Raw genomic sequence first — 26,487 nt, forward strand, 5'->3', positions numbered from 1 at the left:
CATGCTCAGGTAACACCTTATGAGTAGTGATGAGCAAACATGCTCAGATAACGTGGTTTCTGAGTATCTTGGGCATCCTCGAGTAATATGTTTGAGTACCCATAGGTGCATGATTTGTCGCTGTTAGGCTATGTGCACACGTTCAGGAATTCATGCAGAAAATTCCTGTTGAAATCCGGACATTTCTGCCAGATTTCCCCATGAAATCCGCATGCGTTTTTTTGCGTGTTTTTGCGCGGTTTTTGCGCGTTTTTTGCGTGGTTTTTCCCAGACATTTCCCAATGCATTAGACAGTGGGAAATCCGCGAAAAAAAACGCAAAATTAATGAGCAGGTTCATTATTTTTCCGCAATGCGTTTTTCATGCGGAAAAACGCACATCATGTGCACAGAAATTGCGGATTTCATTAAAAATGATAGGATGCTTAATGTATGCAGATTATTTGCGGTTTTATAGCGTTTTTATAGCGCAAAAACGCTAAAAAAACGCAAATAATCTGCAACGTGTGCACATAGCCTTAGACAGCCACAATACATGCGTGGGACTGCCTAACAAACGTGTGTTGTGGCAGTCTAACAGCCCCAAATCATGCAGCAGCAGGGACTCAATCACATTAAGCACGCCCGAGATACTTGAATAACATCTGAGCACGTTCGCCCATCGCTATTAATGAGCCATAATTTGGTTTAAGAACCAGTAATATGAATTTTTTTTATTGCTGCAGTTAGAAAGGTGCTTTTTGTACCATTCTAAGGCTGCTGTCACACTAGCAGTATTTGGTCAGTATTTTACATCAGTATTTGTAAGCCAAAACCAGGAGTGGAACAATTAGAGGAAAAGTATAATAGAAACATATGCACCACTTCTGTATTTATCACCCACTCCTGGTTTTGGCTTACAAATACTGATGTAAAATACTGACCAAATACTGCTAGTGTGACGACAGCCTCATTCTTTCTACACATCCATAGAGCTTAGTTGTACTGTTTTTTCCTCGCTATTCCTCCGCTTCTCCCCTTTGCAAATCCCTTGGCTCCCAATTCCCCAGCTTATCCAGTACAAATTACTAAACACTGACCTACAAAGCCATCCATTACCTGTCTCCTCTGAACCAATCTCCCGATATCTTCCCTCGCTTAATCTCTGGTCCTCCCAAGACCGTCTTCTCTACTCCATACTTGTTCATTACTCACCCAATCGCATCCAAGAGTTCTCCCGATTATCCCCCATCCTTTGTAATTCTGTGCCCCAATACGTCCAATTACCCACCACATTGGGATCCTTTAGGGTATGTCCACACGTATTTTGGAGCTCTGCGGATTTTTCCGCAGCGGATTTGAGAAATCCGCAGGTAAAAGGCACTGCGTTTTACCTGCGGATTTACCGCGGGTTTTCTGCAGATTTTGTGTGGATTCCACCTGTGGTTTTACACCTGCGGATTCCTATTGTGGCGCAGGTGTAAACCGCAGCAGAGTCTGCACAAAGAATTGACATGCTGCGGAATGTAACCCGCAGCGTTTCTGCTTTTTTTTTCCCCGCAGCATGGGCACTGCGGATTGCGGTTTCCATAGGTTTACATTGTACTGTAAACGCATGGAAAGCTGCTGCAGATCTGCTGCGGATCCGCAGCAAAATCCACAACATGTGCACATAGCCTAAGACAGAACCTGAAAACCCATCTTTTCAAGAAATATTTCAGCCTTCAATGACCTCGCTTCCATCTAAATACCACTGGAACTGCTGCAACCCCCAACCTGTCTCCTTTCCTATCATCCTGTAGAATGTAAGGGCAGGGTCCTCTTCCCTTGTTACCAGTCTATCGTGGTTAGTATATTTACTGTAAGTGATATCTGTATTTTGTATGTAACCTCTTCTCATGTACAGCACCATGGAATCAGTGGTGCTATAATAAATATATTAATAAATTTAGGGGCATGCAACCTATGCAATTGCACATGGCGCATCACCCCCACCCAGTTCTGGAGGCACATCTGCCAATAGATAAGACAGCCCAGCACTTTTACTGCATCACACCTTTCCTTACAATATTTTTTTCCAAAATAAATGGCAAGTGTCTTGGCTGTCGGTACCATAGCTCCTTTATACTTGCAGCATAGTTCTTATCAGCAGGGCCGGTCAGCTGCTCCCACAGCTCCTGTGCAATGTGTCAGAGAGGAAGACAGATTTCCTTTCTCTGGTTACATTGCTCAGGAGCAGTAGGAGCAGCTGACCCCTCAGGCTTCAATGCTGCAAGTGTAAGGAGGTTATTGTGCCAACAACACTTCATTTCTATGAAGGTGGAAAATACTGGAGGGTAGCAAGATAATACGTGCAGAGAAACGGATAAAGTAGGAAGGAAAAAAAGATTCTGTAGGTGGCAAAGATTAGACTTTGGGATAAGCCTTAGCCGTAGATAATTTAGTGTGGAGTCGTAGGGTGTGCGAATGAACCGTCTCCAGCTTTAAAATAAGGAAAACAAATACCTGTTATTACTATTCCTTAATTAATTTATATCCTGTCATGGGAATTTAGACAAATTCAGAAATGTTAATATAAATATCTTGTATGGCTTATCACTCTCTCATTTATAAGAGAAACAAATCGTCATATGACAATATTACCATTTTTCTACAGTAAGTTTCTTATAACTTACAAATGATTGGCTATTCATAAGGAGTCGGACTTACTATGGCTTACTATGTCCACAGCCCTACTTTTGTTGAGGGTTGATACTTAGTGCTTAGAGTAATGTAAGATATGATACCTGAAGGAATGGGTGATGCTGTTGAAATTATACAGGGCTGGTTCTGGGAGTTGTCTGTTTTCCTGTAAATCTTTATGTGCTTTCGGTGTCATTTAAGCCCTCCATTTCCAGCAGCATGAGCCATGTAACAGTTGAGTTCCTTTAGACGTGATGAATGGGGATTCTAAGCTTAGTATTGTAGAAAATGACAACTTTAATGCCTGCAAAAACTAATGCGGAATTGAATCTTTACTTCTGTTTGCATGGCTTTTGGAAATGTATGTGTTTAATTAGGAATGTAACAACAGGTAATCAAGCTTTCAGTTCACCCATAATTTTGGTTTCTGTTTTTTCTTTCTTTCAAATTTTAGGCTAACTTTAATTATATACTTGACTTGTAATTGATATATTTATATTTCTTATTCTTTGGACTGTACTGTTCTGTCAGGTAACTTGAAAAGTTAATTGTGTTTCTTAAATGTGGTCGGTCCTCTAGTTAGCTTACTAAACTAGCACTCTTAAACCAATGTGAGTGCAATTTCTTTGTCGTGAAATTGGTCCTATTTTTATGGGACTGCCTTGATTTTGCATTAAATGATGTCGTTCTGTTAGATATCGTTGCTAGTGACTCAGCAGTCAAAACCTCATTTGTGAGCTGCCATTTTTAGGGGACTGGATCTGGTCACATGCAGACTTCCTAATACTGATGTCGTCTTCAGTGTGTGCAGTCATGCCCAAAAGTTATGAGAATGACACTGATTTTGGTTTTCACAAAATGTGCTGCTTCATTGTTTTTAGATCTTTGTCATATGTTTCTATGCTTGCTGAAGTGCAATAAGATTTTATGACAGATACATCAAGTTTATGTAAAGTATTTATAGTGTTTACCATTTTCTTTCAAGACTTCTGCAATTCACCCTGTCATGCTGGATATCAGCTTCTGGGCCAAATCCTGACGGATGACATTTTTGTCTAGTCGGTTCTCGAAGCTCATCACAATTTCTGTGTTTTTGTTTGTCCATCTGGTTTATGAGAATTGACCACAGTTGCTCAATGAGATTGAAGCAAAAATGTGGTCATGATGCACTGTTATGGGGGGGGGGGGGGATCTGCCATTTACACTGTTATAGGGGTAATATACCCCATCCTGGTATGTGTATGTCCCCAATCCAGGTATACATGTTCTCCCATCTTGATATATATGATCCCCATCTTAGTATATACATGGCCCCCATCACACTTCACGCAAAAAAATAAACCATTCTACTTATCTTCCCCCTGCTCCCTCACAACATCCTGTTTTGATGCAGCAGCTGATTTCAGCTTGTAAGAAGGGCATCCCAGTGACGTCATGCTCTGCTTTGACGCCGAGGTCAGTTGGCAGAGTACTCGCTTCTCTCCATCCAATGGTCTATGGTAGTGGAGAGCAGTGAATATTCATTTCTCTTTAAAAGCGAGCATACTGTTAACCGCAGCCACCAGCTCCCTGCAGCAGCTGTGCAATCACGTGTTCTCACCCATAGTCCCTCCCACCTCGTTGCACTGAAGCTGGCACCGAGAAGTGGGCAAGACTATGGGCATGGGGAGCAATGCCTATTAATTTTCTTTAATAGCGGGGTCACTGATACACTGTTATCCGCAGTCGCCAGCTTCCTGCAGCAGCTGGGCGATCAAGTGCTCGCTATTAGAGAATTACTATTCACTGCTCTCCATTCCCATGGGCAAGAGGAGTAGTGAATATTCATTCTTTTTAATAGCAGGTGCATGTGCTCGTCCAGCCACTGCATTAACCCAGTGGCTGCAGCTAACAGTGTGCCGCTATTAAAGAAAATTAATATTCACTCTGCTCCCCACGCCCATAGTCTTGCTCACCTCTTGGTGCTGGCTTCAGTGCAAAGAGGTAGGAGGGGGACTATGGGTATGGGGAGCAGTGAATATTCATTTTCTTTAACAGTGGGCACAGTGTTACCTGCGGCAGCTGACACCTGCCTTCTGTGACCCGCTTGTCCGCCGCTGCCGCTCACCCATCCACAGCATGCACATCCGGACTATTAAGACGCACCCCCTATTCTGGAGGAAAAAAGTTTGTCTTCTAGTCCGAAAAATACGCTAATTTCTGCTTTTGCCTTGTGACCTGGTGCTCCCTTATGCATTCAGACTGCCTTCTGTCCTGACTCTGAACTCACAACAGGAGGAGAAAACACCACAAAAAAAAACAGGCAAAGGTGCTTACCTGTCCAAGCCTCAAATCAAATGCACTATCATGGTGCAGCGGGCCCAAGTAAAGGTGGCGAACATCTTTACTTGGGCCCGCTGCACCATGATAGTGCATTTCATTTGAGGCCTGGACAGGTAAGAACCTTTGCCTGTTTATTCTTTGGTTTTTTTCTCCTAACTGAACTCAGTAGCCTCTTGAGTTTGGGTCAGGAGATCCACAGCCAGTCTGTATGAGCAACGGACATCTGAACATGACCTATTGCTCTAGTCTATACATAATTTTAATTTAATAAAACTTCCACAAATGAAGACTGAAAATAAGAACATTAAATTGTAATGCTTTATAGTGTTGTTGCAGTCAGGTCATGTAATACACCATCTCTAGCCGACACTTTTTGGTATTTTCTAATTAATCTGTTGACTGCTACTTTTAGATTCTCCTGTCGGTAACAAGGCAGACTGTGGTTATATTTGGTATTTCAGTCTATCTTCTGTGACGCACATGAGAGACTTTCCATCCACTAGATGTTCTTTATGTTGTGGTTAAGAAAAGGCATTGCTTAAGTATGTTTCCTCTCCGAACTTGTCAGTTTCCCAATAGTACTATAGTATGCACATGAAAGCAGACTGCCACCTGGCATTAGCACTCATGCAAGATTAAGCACTTTAAATGTGGAATTCCTTGTGACTTTATATACTGTTTATGAAACCAACCAGAGGCTTTTCTTGAGCTGACAAGTTATCACTGAATCCTCATCTCGCCCTGTAGATTTGTGGATTAATAATTTTTTTAATCAATAGTGAAAACTAACAATTGTTCTACACACTGTTTGAGGGTATGTTTCCACATTCAGGAAACGCTGCGTGTTTGACGCTGCGTAGAGCCGCAGCGTCAAACACGCAGCGTCCAGATGTTACAGCGCAGTGGAGGGGATTTCATGAAATCCCGTCTCCACTATGCATTAAAAGACGAGTGCGGCAGACCCGCGGAAACGGACATTCGGCGCGTCTTTTCAGAACGCAGCATGTCCTTACAATGCTGAAACAACGCAAGGACAACACAGGTGACCTGCCAGTGACCTCAGGTGTAGATTTGGTCAGGATTTTACCTGATGCAATCCTGAACGTGGACACATACCCTAAGCATTAGCACCTTGCCTCCGCAGCCCATTTTCATGTTTTCCCTTTCAGTTTTTTTACTTCCTGCTTCCAAGAGTCATAACTATTTTATTTTTATATCAACATAGTTATATGTGTGCTTGTCTTCTGTACAAGTTATAATTTTGAAAAAAACAATATCCATTGTAAGCTACGGAAAAAACAGAAAAAAAGATTCTTGAAATGGTAGGGAAAAAATGCTTTTCTGTCTTTTTGTTCCTTTTGGCTTTAATTTTTGTGGCTTTCGTTGTATGGTAAATATGACCTGGCAGCTTTATTCTCCAGGTCAGTATGATTGTGGTGATACCAAACTTACTTAAAAATTTTTTTTCCATTTTTTTTTTCTGTTTAAGTGGTATTTTAATGCCACTGATAGCCAGCGGCATTTAAATGGTTAACGGCAAAAATAAGATCTCTACTTTGAATCCTGCTGTTTCAGAATGTCCTTGCTAACTCAGCAGCTGCATGCAGTTGGGGAGCCAGCTGTCAGACACACTATAGAGAAGGCAGAGAGAGATTATTACGGTCTCTATGTTCCAAATTGTTGTTTAAATTGTGCTCAAAGAGCGCTATGTAGGAAATACAGAAAGCGGCAACAGCTTTCTCTTTCCTTCCCAGTGATCATGTGATTGCTGGGAAACTGCAAGAGCTGCTCAATCTAGGCAGACCTATATTAGCTGTGCTGTTAGATGGCTGCATTTCCCCTGTAACTGAAATCGGCAATAAAATGATGTATTTAAAGGGAACCTGTCACCCCCAAAATCGAAGATGAGCCCACCAGCATCAGAGGCTTATCTACAGCATTCTGTAATGCTATAGATAAGCCCCCAATGTATCCTGAAAGATGAGAAAAAGAGGTTAGATTATTCCCCGCCATGGGGTGGTCCCGGTTCGGTTCTGGACCGATGGGTGTCGAGGTCTGGTTCGGGGCCTCCCATCTTGTTACGATGACGTCCTCTTGTATTCTAACTTCGGCGCAGGCGTACTTTGTCTGCCCTGTTGACGGCAGAGCAAAGTACTGCAGTGCGCAGGTGCCGGGCCTCTCTGACCTTTCCCGGCACGTTTGCCGCTTCCCACCACACACTGCAAAAAACAGCATGCGTAAGGCTACTTTCACACTAGCGTTAACTGCAATCTGTCACAATGCGTTGTTTTGCAGAAAAAATGCATCCTGCAAAAGTGCTTGCAGGATGCGTTTTTTCCCCATAGACTTGTACTGACGACGCATTGCGACGGATTGCCACACGTCGCATCCGTCGTGCGACGGATACGTCGTGCTTTTGCGGACCGTCGGGAGCAAAAAACGCTACATGTAACGTTTTTTGCTCCTGACGGACCGCTTTTTCCTCCCCCACCTCCCCGCACCTTACAATGGGGCAGCGGATGCGCCGGAGAAATGCATCCGCTGCCTCCGTTGTGCAATGCGTTAAACGCTAGCGTCGGAATCTCTCCCCGACGCATTGCGACGGGGAGATTCCGACGCTAGTGTGAAAGTAGCCTAAGCAAATGCAGGCAAACGCATGCACCTGCGTCTACAATGTTAAAGATAGGAAATCAAGACGCATGCGGATGTATGCGTCAGAAACGCTGCGGACACAACCGCAAATGTGAAACCAGCCTTAGACATATCCCAGTGAATCTTAAATTCTTTTTTTTCATGACACATTGTACTTTTGTTAGTGGTAAATTTAGGTAAAATGTTTTGCATTTATGACAATATCTGAAATGTACTTTTTTATGCCCTTAAAACTGCTAGCTATACCACTCTAAAAAGTTAATAATTTCCACATGTCTTCTTTACAGCAACATCTTTTTCAAACATCCTTTCATTTATTTAGGATGTTAGAAAGGAATGTTTGGCTTGTGAGCCAATGCTACTATAATGTGTACTCCACCTATTCTCTTAGGTATCAGTATGACTATCCTCTTGGCACTCCAAGTCAAAAAATATACTTGCCTTTAAGCAGTGGTATGTAAAAGTTTTTGCACCCCTGGTCAAAATTACTGTTGTGAACAGTTAAGCAAGTTGAAGATGAAATTATCTCTACAAGGTCTAAAGTTAAAGATGACACATCTCCTCTGTATTTTAGGCAAAAATATGTATGTACAGTTGTGTGCAAAAGTGTTTGCCTCTTTCCTGATTTCCTATTTTTTTGCATGTTTGTCACACTTTAATATTTTTGTTTGGTGATCTGAAACATTAACTAGGGTTATTCAGATGTCCGTAAAATGTGGACCAAGTATGTGTCACGTCACGGTGTTACTGCAACAGTCTGGAGCCAGAAGACCGCAGCGTCTGATTGCTCCTACTGCGGCGCAGAGAAGAAGCACTTCTACTTCATTTTAAATGTGTTTATGTCTTCTGGTTAATCGGCCATGTTGGAAATCCCTGTGCTCGCTTAGCCACTCCCTTCCCCTTTATAATCTGGGCTCTGTTACTAATCCTTGTCAGAGCAAGCATTTACTACATGGCTAACAGTGAGAGAGGAGCACACATGAGAAGGAGAGTTAAAGGAGTTATTAGTGACTGTTGCTTGGTTTGTAAGTGTGGTAATTCCATATCCTTCTCTGTTTTTGTTTATTCCCCTACCTTCACACCCCGGTACATTCCTCTGTTACATGTGAGTGATTATTTTGGATGCCTGGATATTTCTGTTAACCCTTGTTCGTGTTGCCTTGTTTGTCGGGTTGGTGTACTATGGTGCACTGTTGCCCCCCCTCCTCCCTGGGTGGGGGAGGAAAACAGACGTGACGTTCCAGCGATATCCTTACGATCTCGCTGTGTCTGACACGCTACTGCGATCAGGGACCCCGCTGAGAATCGTACGTCGTAGCAGATCGTTTGAAACTTTCTTTCGTCGCTGGATCTCCCTCTGACATCGCTGAATCGGCGTGTGTGACGCCGATTCAGAGATGTCTTCACTGGTAACCAGGGTAAACATCGGGTTACTAAGCGCAGGGCCGCGCTTAGTAACCCAATGTTTACCCTGGTTACCAGCGTAAACGTAAAATAAAACAAACACTACATACTTACCTTCTGTGTCTGTCCTCCGGCGCTGTGCTTCTCTGCACTGGCTGTGAGCGCCGGCCAGCCGGAAAGCACAGCGGTGACGTCACCGCTCTGCTTTCCGGCTGACCGGCGCTGACAGTGCAGAGGAAAGCACAGCGCCGGAGTACAGACACGGAAGGTAAGTATGTAGTGTTTGTTTTTTTTACGTTTATGCTGGTAACCAGGGTAAACATCGGGTTACTAAGCGCGGCCCTGCGCTTAGTAACCCGATGTTTACCCTGGTTACCAGGGGACTTCGGGATCGTTGGTCGCTGGAGAGCGGTCTGTGTGACAGCTCTCCAGCGACCAAACAGCGACGCAGCGATCGACATCGTTGTCGTATCGCTGCAGCGTCGTTTCAGTGTGACGGTACCCTTAGGGCTAACTTAGGAGATAAGGCAGGAGGGGAGGATTATACCGCTGATCTCCTGACCTGATCTCAACAGAACTGTTGAGCTTAGGTTAGGAGACCAGCGGTCAATTCAGAAAACACTGTTTAGTCCATCCATACTTGGATCGTGATATACAGATGTCTGAATTCAGCCTCGCGGTATGTTTCTTTTCAGTCCGTGTACTGTCAAATGCAAGTCTATGTTCTATGAAAGAAAAAATCGCAGCATGCACAGTGTGGTCTGATATATAAGCCAGACTGGTTACAGCAGACAACTCCTGCACTCGTTCGGTATGTGGACAAGTACATGTGGCTGTACACAGAGCTATTAATAAGGATATGTTTCCACTTGCAGTATTTGCTGCGGATTGGACTCTGCATACAGCTGCAGCATCCAATCCGCAGCAGCCAGATGTTACAGTATAGTGGATGGGATTTTATGAAATCCCATCTCCACTTTGCATTCAAAGACGCAGGTGGCAGACTTGTGTATACGCACATGCGGCGTGTCTTTATAGACTGCAGCATGTTTATTTATCTTGCGGAGACGCTCAGTCTCCGTAAGATAAATAGCACCGTCCTATGTATAGGATGCGGTGATTCCGCATGTGTTCAATAATAATAATAATTTTTATTTATATAGCGCCAACAAATTCCGCAGCACTTTACAATTAAGCGGGGACATGTACAGACAATAAATTCAGGACAATTTAAACAGTGACATTAGGAGTGAGGTCCCTGCTCGCAAGCTTACAGTCTACAAGGAAATGGGGGGACACAATAGGTGAAAAGTGCTTGTTATTTCAGGTCTGGCAATTATAATAAATAGGGATTTTCATATGAAGCTGCATGATCCGGTCATCATCCCGTGTGTTTAAGTGCAATAGTCAAGTATCAAGTGCAGTTACCATGTGCATGTACGGTGTGGAGACAGATGAATAGTAGGGTGCAGATTCACATGCAGATAATATTTGGAAGGAGGGAACAGGACAAATTTAGTTTACTGAGTAGTTGATGTGGTAGGCTTGTTTGAAGAGATGGGTTTTTAAAGCGCGCTTGAATAGGTCGGGGCTAGGTATCAGTCTGATTGTCTGGGGAAGTGCGTTCCAGAGAGCTGGCGCAGCACGAGAGAAGTCTTGGAGACGGAGGTGCGAGGTTCGGATTACGGGGGATGTTAGTCTTAGGTCATTTGTAGAACGGAGGGCACGTGTAGGGCGATAGACGGAGATGAGAGAGGATATATGAGGCGGTGCAGAACTGCGGAGAGCTTTGTGGATATATGAGGCGGTGCAGAACTGCTGAGAGCTTTGTGGGTGAGAAAGATGAGTTTTTACTGGACCCTGTAGCGAATGGGTAGCCAGTGTAATGACTGGCACAAGATGGAGGCATCAGTGAAGCTGCTGGACAGAAATATGACCCTGGCTGCCGTGTTCATTGAACACATGCAGAATCACCGTGCGTACAGAAGCCGGCAGCGCCTGGACGGACCGCGTGTCTGCTGCGTCCAAAGCGCTGCCTTTACGGATTGTGGAAACATACTCTAACAATTATAATAATTTTCATTTATGTAGCTCCAAATATTCCTCCTCACTTTACATTTCAGAGGGGACTTGTACAGACAATAAAGGCAAAGCACAGTAACATAATTCAACAGATACCAATAGAAGTGAGGGTCCTGCTCGCTAGCCTAAAGAGGAAGAATAGGTATTGACCCTGTGACCCACATAAACCTTGAATAAGCAGAATAGCTCTAGCGACCAGTAATAACCCTTTAATGATTCATCATTGTTTGCATGATTTCTTTGCATATATTGTGGGTTGTGTCCATCTTTCCGACCTGAATATGTACCCCAAGGGAAGAAAGTTTGGAACCACTGTCATAATGTGTTAATGTATCCTGTAGGCACTGCATGCATTTCATTAGGCACCACTATAGCGTTTTTTTTTTTTTTTTCAAATCTGGAGTGGTGCTATAAAGGTAATTCCGCTGCCCGTGGTCAGAAAACTCACCCTCCAGCATCTTCACCGTTTTTTGGCACTGCTCTGGTCCAGCCGCGCCATCTTGTGAGATCAGCTTCTAATTTGCTGGAAGTCGGCAAGCTACTGTACATCACAAGCTCTCAATTTAAGTGAAACACTGGAGTTGCCAGTAGGTCACTTTTCACCAGAGAGAGCAAAGAGAGTGATGGTGAACTATGAAGGTGTCAGCATATGAGTATGGGGCACGGTAATTACATTTAGAGCACCACTCCAGCTGTGCAATAAAGGAAAAAACGGTAGGATAGCACCCAAACTGTACATTTATGTTTTCACTGAACATTTTTTCTACTACTTATTTCTGTTATAAATACTAATTCCTGACTTTTTCTGTGATTTCTTTGTTTTAGATGCCAAATGTATATAGAGGCTAAAGCGTTAACAACTTTAGCACATCTTTGTGATGGGGATGCCAGAACAGGACTGAATGGCTTGCAGTTGTCGGTTCAATCGCAACTTGCTGCAGGACCAGATTCACAACTACAAGGAATGATTATAAAGGAGGAGCACATTAAGGAGGGCCTGCAGCGCTCCCACATTCTCTATGATCGAGCTGGTGAGCATACACAACAACTTTTCTTAATAAGGTTGTGTGATTAGGCATGTTCTGCTGTTACTGGTGTTCACGTCGGCAATTTAGATATGACACATAGCTTAGCAAGTACGAAGAGCTGAACATGTCCTTATCTAGTTTATGAACAGACGTATCTGTGTTACAGCTGCAGCTTGATAGAATATGCTTTTTAGCTATTCATATAAACTTGTCACTGGGTTTAAGTGTATCCTCTCTAAGGCTACTTTCACACATGAGGTTTTTGTCCCTCTGGTCCAATCCGGCAAATTTTTAGAAAAACCAGAACCGGTGAAATCAAAAGCCGGATCCGGGTTTTTCTCATTGACTTGTATTAGTGCCGGATTGCGCCACATGGCCTACCGTTCCTTCCGTTTTTTTCCGGATCCGGCTAAAATTTCAATTCCGGCTTCTGGGAAAAACGTACGCAGTTATGTTTTATGTCTCCGGCGCAGAATCCGGCGCTTGTGGCTTTTTGCTAGAATGGGAGCCGGAAGGTGCCGTATCCGGAAAATGATGGATCCCGGCGCCGGATTCCGGTTTTTTAAACTGAGCATGCTCCAATTTTTTTTAATCCAATTTTCAGGATATGCTAGTCGAAAAAACGGATCCGTCGCATCAGTTTTTCGCAATCTGCGACGGATCCGTTTTTTTTTTTTTTCAACATTCGACGGATTGTGCCTGACAGCAAAAACCGGATGTGTGAAAGTAGTCTAATGCATTGATATGCGGATAATTATCTCTTGGTAGGTTTAGTATATCGGTAAGTTTACTTTAAGTGTTATGATGTTTAGATCCATGCGGAACAAATTATTGAAATTTGCAGCTACTAAAATGTAAGCTTGCTGAAATTGCCAGGGACTGGAATGGACAGTAATTGGAGGATGGTGGTCTGAACATTCTGGATCAGCTGATGGATGCAGTCAAGAAGAGAGTAAAAAGAATTTGGAATCGTTAACTGACAGTAGCTTAGCTCTTTGGGGAGTTAAAATGCAAAGTGCTTCAGTTTTAGGCATATGTTCATCTTCTTTCTTCATAAAACTTTGTTTATTGTCTTTGAAATTCAGAAATCTCTAAGAAATAAGTATTCAGAGGTCCTCAATTGTAACTGTTTTCATTAGTTATTATAGTTTTATTTGTGTTCACAGCTCTTATGCAGAACCTTATATATTCATGGTAATACATGTGAAATGAACTCTGTATTCTAATCCTTGTCCACTTATTCTTTCTTTTGTCTTTCCCTGATTTACTCTACTGCACATTTGTAAGGTTAGCAAAAAAAGTTGTCATTTTGACTTAACCCCTTAATCCCATATAACGTACTATCCCGTCAAGGTGACCTGGGACTTAATTCCCAGTGACGGGTTAGTAAGTCTTTTTCGATCGGCCGCGCTCACGGGGTGAGCGCGGCCGTGTGTCAGCTGACTATCGCAGCTGACATCCGGCACTATGTGCCAGGAGCGGTCACGGACCGCTCCCGGCACATAAACCCCTGGCACACCGCGATCAAACATGATCGCAGTGTGTCTGCGGTATAGGAAAGCATCGCGCAGGGAGGGGGCTCCCTTCGTGCTTCCCTGAGACGATTGGTACAAGGCGATGTGCTCACCTTGTACCGAGCGTCTCCTCCCTGCAGGCCCTGGATCCAAAATGGCCGCGGGGCTACTTCCGGGTCCTGCAGGGAGTACTTCCGGGTCCAGAGCAGGCGCCTGTAAGCCTGCAGCAGGTCACGCCAGATCGCTGATCTGACACAGTGCTCTGCAAAATGTCAGATCAGCGATCTGTCACTATACAGTGATGTCCCCCCTGGGACAAAGTAAAAAAGAAAAAAAATTTTTTTTAGATGTGTAAAAAAAAATAATAATTCCTAAATAAAGAAAAAAAAATATACATATTGTTCCCATAAATACATTTCTTTATCTAAATAAAAAAACAAACAATAAAAGTACACATATTTAGTATCGCCGCGTCTGTAACGACCCGACCTATAAAACTGTCCCACTAGTTAACCCCTTCAGTGAACACCGTAAAAAAAAAAGAGGCAAAAAACGCTTTATTATCATACCGCCAAACAAAAAGTGGAATAACACGCGACCAAAAAGACGGATATAAATAACCATGGTACCGCTGAAAACGTCATCTTGTCCTGCAAAAAACGAGCTTCCATACAGCATCATCAGCGAAAAAATAAAAAAATTACAGTCCTCAAAATAAAGCGATGCAAAAATAATTATTTTTTCTGTAAAATAGTTTTTATCGTATAAAAAGCACCAAAACATTAAAAAAATTATATATAAATGAGGTATAAAAAAAAAAAAAGAAATTCATGAATAGCTGGTTTTTGGTCATTCTGCCTCACAAAAATCGGAATAAAAAGCGATCAAAAAATGTCACGTGCCCGAAAATGTTACCAATAAAAACATCAACTCGTCCTGCAAAAAACAAGACCTCACATGACTTTGTGGATGAAAATATGGAAAAATTATAGGTCTCAAAATGTGGTAACGCAAAAAAAATTTTTTTGCAATAAATAGCGTCTTTTAGTGTGTGACGGCTGCCAATCATAAAAATCCACTATAAAAGTAAATCAAACCCCCCTTCATCACCACCTTAGTTAAGGAAACATAAAAAAAATTTAAAAAATGTATTTATTTCCATTTTCCCGTTAGGGCTAGGGTTAGGGTTAGGGCTACGGTTAGGGTTAGAGTTGGGGTTAGGGTTGGGGCTAAAGTTAGGGTTGGGGTTACATTTACGGTTGGGATTAGGGTTAGGGGTGTGGTTAGGGTTATGGTTGGGATTAGGGTTAGGGGTGTGTTGGGGTTAGGGTTTCAGTTAGAATTGGGGGTTTCCACTGTTTAGGCACATCAGGGCTCTCCAAACGCGACATGGCGTCCGATCTCAATTCCAGCCAATTCTGCGTTGAAAAAGTAAAACAGTGGTCATTCCCTTCCGAGCTCTCCCGTGCGCCCAAACAGAGGTTTACCCCAACATATCGGGTATCAGCATACTCAGGACAAATTGGACAGCAACTATTGGGGTCCAATTTCTCGTTACCCTTGGGAAAATAAAAATTTGGGGGTCTAAAAAAACATTTTTGTGGGAAAAATTTTTTTATTTTCATGACTCTGCGTTATAAACTGTAGTGAAACACTTGGGGGTTCAAAGCTGTCAAAACACATCTAGATAAGTTCCTTAGGGGGTCTACTTTCCAAAATGGTGTCAGTTCTGGGGGGTTTCTACTGTTTAGGTGCATCAGGGGCTGTGCAAATGCAACGTGACGCCTGCATATCAATCCATCTAAGTCTGCATTCCAAATGGTGCTCCTTCCCTTCTGAGCTCTGCCATGCGCCCAAACGGTGGTTCTTCCCCACGTATGGGGTTTCAGCGTACTCAGGACAAATTGGACAACAACTTTTGGGGTCCAATTTCTCTTGTTACCCTTGGGAAAATAAAAATTTGGAGGGATAAAAAAACATTTTTGTGGGAAAAAAATTAATTTTTATTTTCACAACTCTGCGTTATAAACTGTAGTGAAACACTTGGGGGTTCAAAGCTGTCAAAACACAGCTAGATAAGTTCCTTAGGGGTCTACTTTCCAAAATGGTGTCACTTGTGGGGGGTTTCAATGTTTAGGCACATCAGGGGCTCCAAACGCAACATGGTGTCCCATCTCAATTCCAGTCAATTTTGCATTGAAAAGTCAAACGGCGCTCCTTCCCTTCCGAGCTCTGCCATGCGCCCAAACAGTGGTTTACCCCCACATGTGTTGTATCGGCATACTCAGAACAAATGGCACAACAACTTTTGGGGTCCAATTTCTTCTCTTACCCTTGGGAAAATAAAACAAATTGGAGCTGAAGTAAATTTTTTGTGAAAAAAAGTTAAATGTTAATTTTTTTAAAACATTCCAAAAATTCCTGTAAAACACCTGAAGGGTTAATAAACTTCTTGAATGTGGTTTTGAGCACCTTGAGGGGTGCAGTTTTTAGAATGGTGTCACACTTGGGCATTTTCTATCATATAGACCCCTCAAAATGACTTCAAATGAGACGTGGTCCCTAAAAAAAAAATGGTGTTGTAAAAATGAGAAATTGCTGGTCAACTTTTAACCCTTATAACTCCCTAACAAAAAAAATTTGGGTTCCAAAATTGTGCTGATGTAAAGTAGACATGTGGGAAATGTTACTTATTAATTATTTTACATGACATATCTCTGTGATTTAAGGGCATAAAAATTCAAAGTTGGAAAATTGCGAAATTTTCAAACTTTTCACCAAATTTCCGTTTTTGTCATAAACAAACGCAAGTTATATCGAAGAAATGTTACCACTATCATGAAGTACAATATGTCAAGATCCGTTGATGCATTCCAGAGTTATAACCTCATAAAGGGACAGTGGTCAGAATGGTAAAAATTGGCCCGGTCATTAACGCTTGGGGCTTAAGGGGTTAAAGTGAACCTGTCAGCAGGATTTTGCTAATTAATGTACATACACTGTCAGGTTGGTGCCATTATACTGATTTAAATTATACTTGGGTGATTAAATCCATCTTGTGGTAGGTTAATCTTTATTTTCAGTTTTGAGTTAATGATATGCTCGAGCTTCGGGGTGGCCTGTGGACTGGGCCTATGTGGTGCTCTGCATAAATTTGCATCTTTATGGGCTTATGACCAGTCACTGAAGACACCTACTGTATGTAAGCTGAGCGTCACATAAAGCCCCGCCCATAGGCCGCACCTAAGCACAAGCTTATCATTAACTCCAAACTGAAAATAAAGATTAAACAACAACCACAAGATGAATTTTTTCAACCAAGGTATTATTTTAATCAGTATAATGGCGCTAACCTGACAGTGTGTGTAGTTTACTCCACACAATCCTTCTGACAGGTTCACTTTAAAGAGAACCTGATATCAGAAAATCAACTATTAACTTAACCGCAATTGCTTGCATGCAATTACATGATAAGGTTGTTTTTACACTTGCCGTGTTTTTTCGGCCTTTTTTTGCGGCCCCAATGCATTTCTATGAGGCCACAAAAACGGGCCCCAAAAATACGTAGGAGCGCTGTACGCCGTATTAACAGCCTAAAAAATCGAGCCTGCTCAATATTATTTCACGGCTTATAGACATGGGCCCCATTGAAAATACTTGATTTTCTTTTTAACTGGCTCTGCTATATTAACCCCAGGTGTGCAGGACAAATTCAAATTCCTGGAAGCATAGCAGTGCTAAACTGGTCTCCTAGGACCTGATAGTTCCCGCTAAGTCCCAACACCCAGCCTTCACAGGATCGATAGGTTCATAGGACGACCCGCTGTTATCACTTCCCAATACTGTCTACACATGGGTTGTTGTGCACGACCCCTTTCCGCGCAAAACGGGATTCGGACATATGTGCCAACGGAGCCATAGACTGTAATGGTGCTGGCAGAGCAAACTTCTGATGTGCATCATTTTCGGGCCTATACATATACTGGAGGAGGACAGCCAGACGCAGTCTACTACGTCTAGGTCTCCACCTCCAGCAGACGTATACACCTGAAAATTATGCACATCAGAGCTCACGTTTGCTCTGTCGGTACTATTATAGTTTATAGACCCATCGGTGAATACGCCATAATCCAATTTTGAGGGGAGGTTCTGACTAGAGTTGAGTGAATTTCTTCGGTTCCCTGCTTATTTGGCAAGCTATAGCACTTGCTGAATAAGCTGCAGAGGGAACTCTGATACATGGAGAGCTCCTGCTGATTACAGCTGCATGTGCGCGGCTGTGTCACTGTCACAGCACATGCATGGAGACCCTGTTTTGTATTATTTATGTATTTATTTTTTTGATGGGGCAAAAGGGGGTGATTTGGACTTTTATATATTTATATTTTTTGTTTTGCCGTGTATTTTCTCACTTTTTACTGTATTTATTTGCATTTATAGGCTGCATACTGATCTGCATAAGAATCTTCCTCCCTGGCAGACAGTATTATAATACAGCAAATCTGTGAGAGCTGCAGCTAATATGTTTGTGAGAAGATAAAAGTTAAATTGAATCTTTCACCCCAAAAATCATATATATGAGATAAGGCCACCGGCATCAGGGTCTTAACTACAGCATTCTATAATGCTGTAGATAAGCCCCTGCTGTAACTTGGATTGGCCGCTGCGGATTCGCAGCAGAGTTCCATCAGGTTTACAGTACCAAGTAAACCTATGGAAAACCAAATTCGCTGTGCCCATGGTGCGGAAAATACAGCGCGGAAACGCTGCGTTGTATTTTCCGCAGCATGTCAATTCTTTGTGTGGATTCTGCAGCATTTTAAACCTCTTCCTCAATAGGAATCCGCAGGTGAAATCCGCACAAAAAACACTGGAAATCCGCGGTAAATCCACAGGTAAAACAAAGTGCCTTTTACCCACGGATTTTTCAAAAATGGTGCGGAAAAATCTCACACGAATCCGCAACGTGGGCACATAGCCTTAGGGTTGGAATTAGGGTTGTGGTTAGGGTTGTGATTAGGGTTATGGCTACAGTTGGGATTAGGTTTAGGGGTGTGTTGGGGTTAGTGTTGGAGGTAGAATTGAGGGGTTTCCACTGTTTAGGCACATCAGGGGTCTCCAAACGCAACATGGCGCCACCATTGATTCCAGCCAATCTTGTATTCAAAAAGTCAAATGGTGCTCCCTCACTTCCGAGCCCCGACGTGTGCCCAAACAGTGGTTTACCCCCACATATGGGGTACCAGCATACTCAGGATAAACCGCGCAACAATTATTGGGGTCCAATTTCTCCTGTTACCCTTGTGAAAATAAAAAATTACTTGCTAAAACATCATTTTTGAGGAAAGAAAAATTATTTTTTATTTTCACGGCTCTGCGTTGTAAACGTCTGTGAAGCACTTGGGGGTTCAAAGTGCTCACCACATATCTAGATAAGTTCCTTGGGGGGGTCTAGTTTCCAAAATGGGGTCACTTGTGGGGGGTTTCTACTGTTTAGGCACACCAGGGGCTCTGCAAACGCAACGTGACGCCCGCAGACCATTCCATCAAAGTCTGCATTTCAAAACGTCACTACTTCACTTCCGAGCCCCGGCGTGTGCCCAAACAGTGGTTTACCCTCACACTTTGGGTATCACCGTACTCAGGAGAAACTGGACAACAACTATTGGGGTCAAATTTCTCCTGTTACCCTTGGGAAAATTAAAAAATTCTGGGCTAAAAAATTATTTTTGAGGAAAGAAAACGTATTTATTATTTTCACTGCTCTGCGTTATAAACTTCTGTGAAGCACTTGGGGGTTCAAAGTGCTCACCACACATCTAGATAAGTTCCTTTGGAGGTCTAGTTTCCAAAATGGGGACACTTGTGGGGGGTTTCTATTGTTTAGCCACATCAGGGGCTCTGCAAACGCAACGTGACGCCCGCAGAGCATTCCATCAAAGTCTGCATTTCAAAACTTCACTACTTCACTTCCGAGCCCCGGCATGTGCCCAAACAGTAGTTTACCCCCACATATGGGGTATCACCGTACTCAGGAGAAACTGGACAACAAATATTGGGGTCAAATTTCTCCTGTTACCCTTGGGAAAATAAAAAATTGCGGGCTAAAAAATCATTTTTAAGAAAAGAAAATTTTTTTTTTATTTTCATGGCTCTGCGTTATAAACTTCTGTGAAGCACTTGAGGGTTCAAAGTGCTCACCACACATCTAGATTAGTTCCTTTGGGGGTCTAGCTTCCAAAATGGGGTTATTTGTGGGGGATCTCCAATGTTTAGGCACACAGGGGCTCTCCAAACGCGACATGGTGTCCGCTAATGATTGGAGCTAATTTTCCATTTAAAAAGCCAAATGGCGTGCCTTCCCTTCCGAGCCCTGCCGTGCGCCAAAACAGTGGTTTACCCCCACATATGGGGTATCGGTGTACTCAGGAGAATTTGCCCAACAAATTTTAGGATCCATTTTATCCTGTTGCCCATGTGAAAATGAAAAAATTGAGGCTAAAATAATTTTTTTGTGAAAAATAAGTACTTTTTCATTTTTTTGGATCAATTTGTGAAGCACCTGGGGCTTTAAAGTGCTCACTATGCATCTAGATAAGTTCCTTAAGGCGTCTAGTTTCCAAAATGGGGTCACTTGTGGGGGAGCTCCAATTTTTAGGCACACGGGGGCTCTCCAAATGTGACATGGTGTCTGCTAAAGAGTGCAGCCAATTTTTCATTCAAAAAGTCAAATGGCGCTCCTTCCCTTCCAAGCCCTGCCGTGCGCCCAAACAGTGGTTTACCCCCACATATGAAGTATCAGCATACTCAGGACAAATTGGATAACAACTTTCGTGGTTCAGTTTCTCCTTTTACCATTGGGAAAATAAAAAAAATTGTTGCTGAAAGATCATTTTTTTGACTAAAAAGTTAAATGTTCATTTTTTCCTTCCATGTTGCTTCTGCTGCTGTGAAGCACCTGAAGGGTTAATAAACTTCTTGAATGTGGTTTTGTGCACCTTGAGGGGTGCAGTTTTTAGAATGGTGTAACTTTTGGATATTTTCAGCCATATAGAGCCCTCAATCTGACTTCAAATGTGAGGTGGTCCCTAAAAAAAATGTTTTTGTAAATTTCGTTGTAAAAATGAGAAATCGCTGGTCAAATTTTAACCCTTATAACTTCCTAGCAAAAAAAAATTTTGTTTCCAAAATTGTGCTGATGTAAAGTATACATGTGGGAAATGTTATTTATTAACTATTTTGTGTCACATAACTCTCTGGTTTAACAGAATAAAAATTCAAAATGTGAAAATTGCGAAATTTTCGCCAAATTTCCGTTTTTATCACAAATAGACACAGAATTTATTGACCTAAATTTACCACTAACATGAAGCCCAATATGTCACGAAAAAACAATCTCAGAACCGCTAGGATCCATTGAAGCGTTCCTGAGTTATTACCTCATAAAGGGACCCTGGTCAGAATTGCAAAAAACTGCAAGGTCTTTAAGGTCAAAATAGGCTGGGTCATGAAGGGGTTAACAGAATAAAAATTCAAAATGTGAAAATTGTGAAATTTTAAAAATTTTCGCCAAATTTCCGTTTTTATCACAAATAAACGCAGAATTTGACCTAAATTTACCACTAACATGAAGCCCAATATATCACGAAAAACCAATCTCAGAACCGCTAGGATTCGTTGAAGCGTTCCTGAGTTATTACTTCATAAAGGGACACTGGTCAGAATTGCAAAAAACGGCCAGGTCATTAAGGTCAAAATAGGCTGGGTCATGAAGGGGTTAAGTTCTCCTTTTCTGTGTTAGTTACTTGTCTCACACTGGTAACTCCCCCTTTTATTAAAAATACGCTCTGGAGGCAGAATCTCATGGAGATCTGTGTCCTGCTCATAGTCCTGAACAGCTCATTTACATTTAAGAAAAACATAGATTTTTTTTTTTAGAAGAGTCATCAAATTGTAGATGTGTCAAGGTTCATTTTATTCGGCTTCCCATGAACTATATGATCCTACTGATAGATTTACTTTAAAACCATTCATATTTAGCATTGCTATATCAAGCATATTTTTATTAAGTAACTTAAATATACATGTATCTACAATCCTAAATTGCACATAATGTTTGAAATCCAGATTTTTATCATTACTGATGTAGTTCATGAGTTGAATGCTATTGAATGACAAGATCCTACAGAAAAATCATTGCATCTCCCATTCTTCCTGGCACAGCTGTGTGTCAGTTCAACACTGAGATAACCTTATCTGCATAGTCCCAAAGCTAAGCAAAATCTCAAGAGTCAAACTTGGCTTACTACAAAATGGATTGTGTTACAGGATTTTTTTGTTGATGATCTATTTGAAGAACATGGCACTTTGTCACTCGCTGCTGTGCAAACATATCACAATATACAACAAAATTCCTTTATCGCACCACAACTTTGGAACTAAAACTCATATTTATCACAGCATGTCAGAAGAAGCCAAAGCCATCTTCATGTAGTGCAGAATGTCTGTTAGCACTGTATGTCTGCGCCTAGCACTTACTGGGTGTGTTGGCATTTCTGTATCTTCTGCAAGTCAGATTTATGACAACTTTTTAAATTCACGCCTGTCCAAAAAACAATTGCAGTGTACTTTTCATTTTACCTTAGCTGAACTGATCTCTCCCTGGTTGCTAAAAGCAACAAAGACAGATTTTTTTTTTTTTTTTTTTTTAATATTGCTGATAAAGTAGACCCACTGTATCTTTGGTAATGTTTATCATTACTGTTTGTTGGTGCAGATTGTGCTGTATACAATTTATTACTCTAAATAGTTATTTCATTATGTATACTTCTTTTCATTCCAGTTTTTGATATGGAAATAACACTTAGAGGTTTTCCAGCCTTAAGGCCCCTTCACATTAAGCGACGCTGCAGCGATACCGACAACGATCCGGATCGCTGCAGCGTCGCTGTTTGGTCGCTGGAGAGCTGTCACACAGACAGCTCTCCAGCGACCAACGATGCCGGTAACCAGGGTAAACATCGGGTAACTAAGCGCAGGGCCGCGCTTAGTAACCCGATGTTTACCCTGGTTACCATGCTAAAAGTAAAAAAAAACAAACACTAGATACTTACCTACCGCTGTCTGTCCTCCAGCGCTGCGCTCTGCTTCTCTGCTCTCCTCCTGTACTGGCTGTGAGCCGGAAAGCAGAGCGGTGACGTCACCGCTCTGCTTTCCGGCTCACAGCCAGTACAGGAGGAGTGCAGAGCACAGCGCTGGAGGACAGACAGCGGTAGGTAAGTATGTAGTGTTTGTTTTTTTTTACTTTTAGCATAGTAACCAGGGTAAACATCGGGTTACTAAGCGCGGCCCTGCGCTTAGTTACCCGATGTTTACCCTGGTTACCAGTGAAGACATCGCTGGATCGGTGTCACACACGCCGATCCAGCGATGTCAGCAGGAGATCCAGCGACGAAATAAAGTTCTGGACTTTATTCAGCGACCAACGATCTCCCAGCAGGGGCCTGATCGTTGGTCGCTGTCACAAATAACGATTTCATTAACGATATCGTTGCTACATCACAAATAGCAACGATATCGTTAACAATATCGTTATGTGTGAAGGTACCTTTAGGCTATGTGCGCATAATGAGTATTTGTTTGCAGAAATTTCTACAAGATTTCTGCATCTCTTGGCAGGAAAAATTCTGCAGCAAAAACCACACATTTTTGCATGCGTTTTTGTTATTTAGGAAAAAGTTTTGTGATTGAATTTCTTGGTTCAGCACCACCTTTTTTATGCTGATGCAGTGGCATCAGAGTAATGGGATTAGGGCTTAGTGTCAGCAGCTGTCATTGACACCTAGCCCTAGGCTTACTAATGAAAAGGTGTCAGCCCAACAACCTCATTACTAAAGGTACTGTCACACTAGACGATATCGCTAGCGATCCGTGACGTTGCAGCGTCCTCGCTAGCGATATCGTCCAGTGTGACAGGCAGCAGCGATCAGGCCCCTGCTGGGAGATCGCTGGTCGGGGAAGAAAGTCCAGAACTTTATTTCGTCGCTGGACTCCCCGTAGACATCGCTGAATCGGCGTGTGTGACACCGATTCAGCGATGTCTTCGCTGGTAACCAGGGTAAACATCGGGTAACTAAGCGCAGGGCCGCGCTTAGTAACCCGATGTTTACCCTGGTTACCATCCTAAAAGTAAAAAAACAAACACTACATACTTACCTACCGCTGTCTGTCCTCCAGCGCTGTGCTCTGCTCTCCTCCTGCTCTGGCTGTGAGCGTCGGGTCAGCCGGAAAGCAGAGCGGTGACGTCACCGCTCTGCTTTCTGGCTGCCCGGCGCTCACAGCCAGACCAGAGAAGCAGAGCGCCGAGGACAGACAGCGGAAGGTAAGTATGTAGCGTTTGTTTTTTTACTTTTTAGGATGGTAACCAGGGTAAACATCGGGTTACTAAGCGCGGCCCTGCGCTTAGTTACCCGATGTTTACCCTGGTTACCGGGGACCTCGGGATCGTTGGTCGCTGGAGAGCTGTCTGTGTGACAGCTCTCCAGCGACCAAACAGCGACGCTGCAGCGATCCGGATCGTTGTCGGTATCGCTGCAGCGTCGCTATGTGTGACGGTACCTTTAGCCACAGTAATGAGATGCCTTCCTCAGGTGCCTCCTGAGGAAGTTACATAACGAAACGTGTGTTGGGGCGGTGGGAGCACCATCACTATATCCTGTATACTAATGTAAGTGATTTCAATTATTATTTACTGCTGTTTTTTGCACGCTATTTATGGAAGCTTTTTGCACTATATGCACTTTTGTGTGGCAGTAATCTATTATATCATTTATACTTGTGGACGTGTGGTTGAGCCCTATTTGGACACAATACATGTGATTTTAGCCTCCCTTTCTCTGGTTACAGTTGTTGCAGCCTCTGAAATCCTTTTTAATTTTATCTTTATGGTATTTTTATTGTTTATTTAATAAAATTTTCTATGGTGCTTAACTTTTTTCTTTTGGTGTTTTCATACTCCCTGATCGCCTAATCCACCGAAGCCAACGTCTCCTGCAGCAGAAACAAAAAAAAACCCACAATATTCCTCACCTGTCCACAAAGAAGATAATCCATTATGTCCCACAACGATCCTCATGACTTCGAGAGCAGTCACTGATGTGACTGCTCTCAAAGACAGCCGGCGATACACTGACAGGAGGTAATCGCTCCCGCATTGTATTACTAAGCTGCCGTGAGAGAGTTCACCAGAGTTCAGCAGCTGATCAGCTCCGGTGATCTCCCTTACGGCACTACTGCTGCGTGGGAAAGTTCTCACACAGCAGTGCTGAAAGTGAGAGCACCGGAGCTAATCAGCTGATGACCTCTGGTGAACTCTCTCACGGCAGCTCGGTAGTATACACTGCAGGAGCGATTACCTCCTGTCAGTGTATCGCGGGTGGCCAGATAGAGCAGTCACATCTCCTGATGTGACTGTTCTACACTTGAGAGCGCCGTGGGATTATATGGACTAAGGTGGACAGGTGAGTATTAGTGATGAGCGAGTATACTTGTTGCTCAGGTTTTCTTGAGCACGCTCGGGTGGTCTCCCGAGTATTTGTTAGTGCTCGGAGACTTTGTTTTTGTTGACGCACCTGTGTGATTTACAGCTGCTAGACAGGCTGAATACATCTGAGGAATGCCTGTTTGTTAGGGAATTCCCACATGTATTTAGGCTGTCCAGCAACCATAAATCATGCAGCTGAGGCGAGGAAAACTAAATCTCCGAGCACTAACACATACTCGGAGATCACCCGAGCATGCACGGGGAGACCCGAGCAACAATGCTCTTTGCTCATTACTAGTGAGTATATGTTGGTTTATTATTTTACATTTTTTCCAAGCGACGAGATCATCGGGGATTTGGTGTTAGGTGAGCATAATATATATATTTTTTTATTTGAATGTGTATGTAATAATTTAACTTTTTTTTTTTTTACGTGTGAGCACAGGCTGATGATACTACGTCTCCCATCAGTGGCACCTGCTGTCATTGTTATAAGTGACAGCAGACGTAGCCCACGCCTGCTGACCTTCAGTAAGCTATTTACTGCGGGTCACAGGCACAGCTGCGGGGAAACGCCGACATCTGGCAGCATGACCCCGCAGTGCTCTGATCGATCGTCTTACCGGCGGCAACGTTACCGCCGATTAAAAACTACCGCGCCAGTGTTTCCCAAGCTATCACACAGATGACAGAGTGGGAAACGCCATAGAAAGCCAGTAAAATGCATTCAAAAACTCAGCAAATCCGCAAACATTTTTATACCTTCATTTTTGCTGCGGATTTGACTCTCAGTTGAAGTCAATGGGTGAAAAACGCTTCAGAAACTCACAAAGCATTGACATGCTGCAGGAAAACAGCACTTTAAATACTCAAGGAAAATTAGTGACCATGTGCACAACGCTATAGGATTGTCAATGAATTCGCTTGCATAAGAATTCCTTAGCTGTTTGGCCCATTTCCACACAGAAAAACCGCCGCAAAAAGGCAATGTGTGCGCATAGCCTTAGGCCATGTTCACACAGTGCGTTTTTTTCTGCGGAACCGCAGCGTTTTTGCCGCTGCGGTTCCGCAGCTGTTTTCCATGCAGGGTACAGTGTACTGTACCCTATGGAAAACAGGAACCACTGTGCACATGATGCGGGAATCGGGAAAAAAAGCCGCGGTAAAAAAGAAGTACCATGTCACTTCTTTTTTCGGAGCCGCAGCGGTTCTGCACCCATTGACCTCCATTGTGAGGTCAAACCCGCAGTAAAACCCGCAGATGAAAAAAATATCTGCGGGTT

At 42.9% G+C, this 26,487-nt stretch overlaps 1 protein-coding gene and 1 long non-coding RNA gene across 3 annotated transcripts in view; one reads left to right on the top strand and one right to left on the bottom strand.

Moving 5' to 3' along the window:
- The window catches only part of WRNIP1 (WRN helicase interacting protein 1), a 181,825-nt gene that overhangs the window by 82,552 nt on the left and 72,786 nt on the right, over positions 1 to 26,487 (top strand). For both annotated transcript variants that reach the window (XM_069730761.1, XM_069730762.1), the window contains exon 4: positions 11,946 to 12,151. In XM_069730761.1, coding sequence (XP_069586862.1) covers positions 11,946 to 12,151 — 206 coding nt within the window. The remainder of the gene's footprint in view (positions 1 to 11,945; positions 12,152 to 26,487) is intronic.
- The window catches only part of LOC138642547 (uncharacterized), a 135,730-nt gene that overhangs the window by 24,723 nt on the left and 84,520 nt on the right, over positions 1 to 26,487 (bottom strand). The window lies entirely within an intron of this gene.

The sequence above is a fragment of the Ranitomeya imitator genome, chromosome 6, assembly GCF_032444005.1.
Source record: "Ranitomeya imitator isolate aRanImi1 chromosome 6, aRanImi1.pri, whole genome shotgun sequence".
NCBI lineage: Eukaryota > Metazoa > Chordata > Amphibia > Anura > Dendrobatidae > Ranitomeya > Ranitomeya imitator.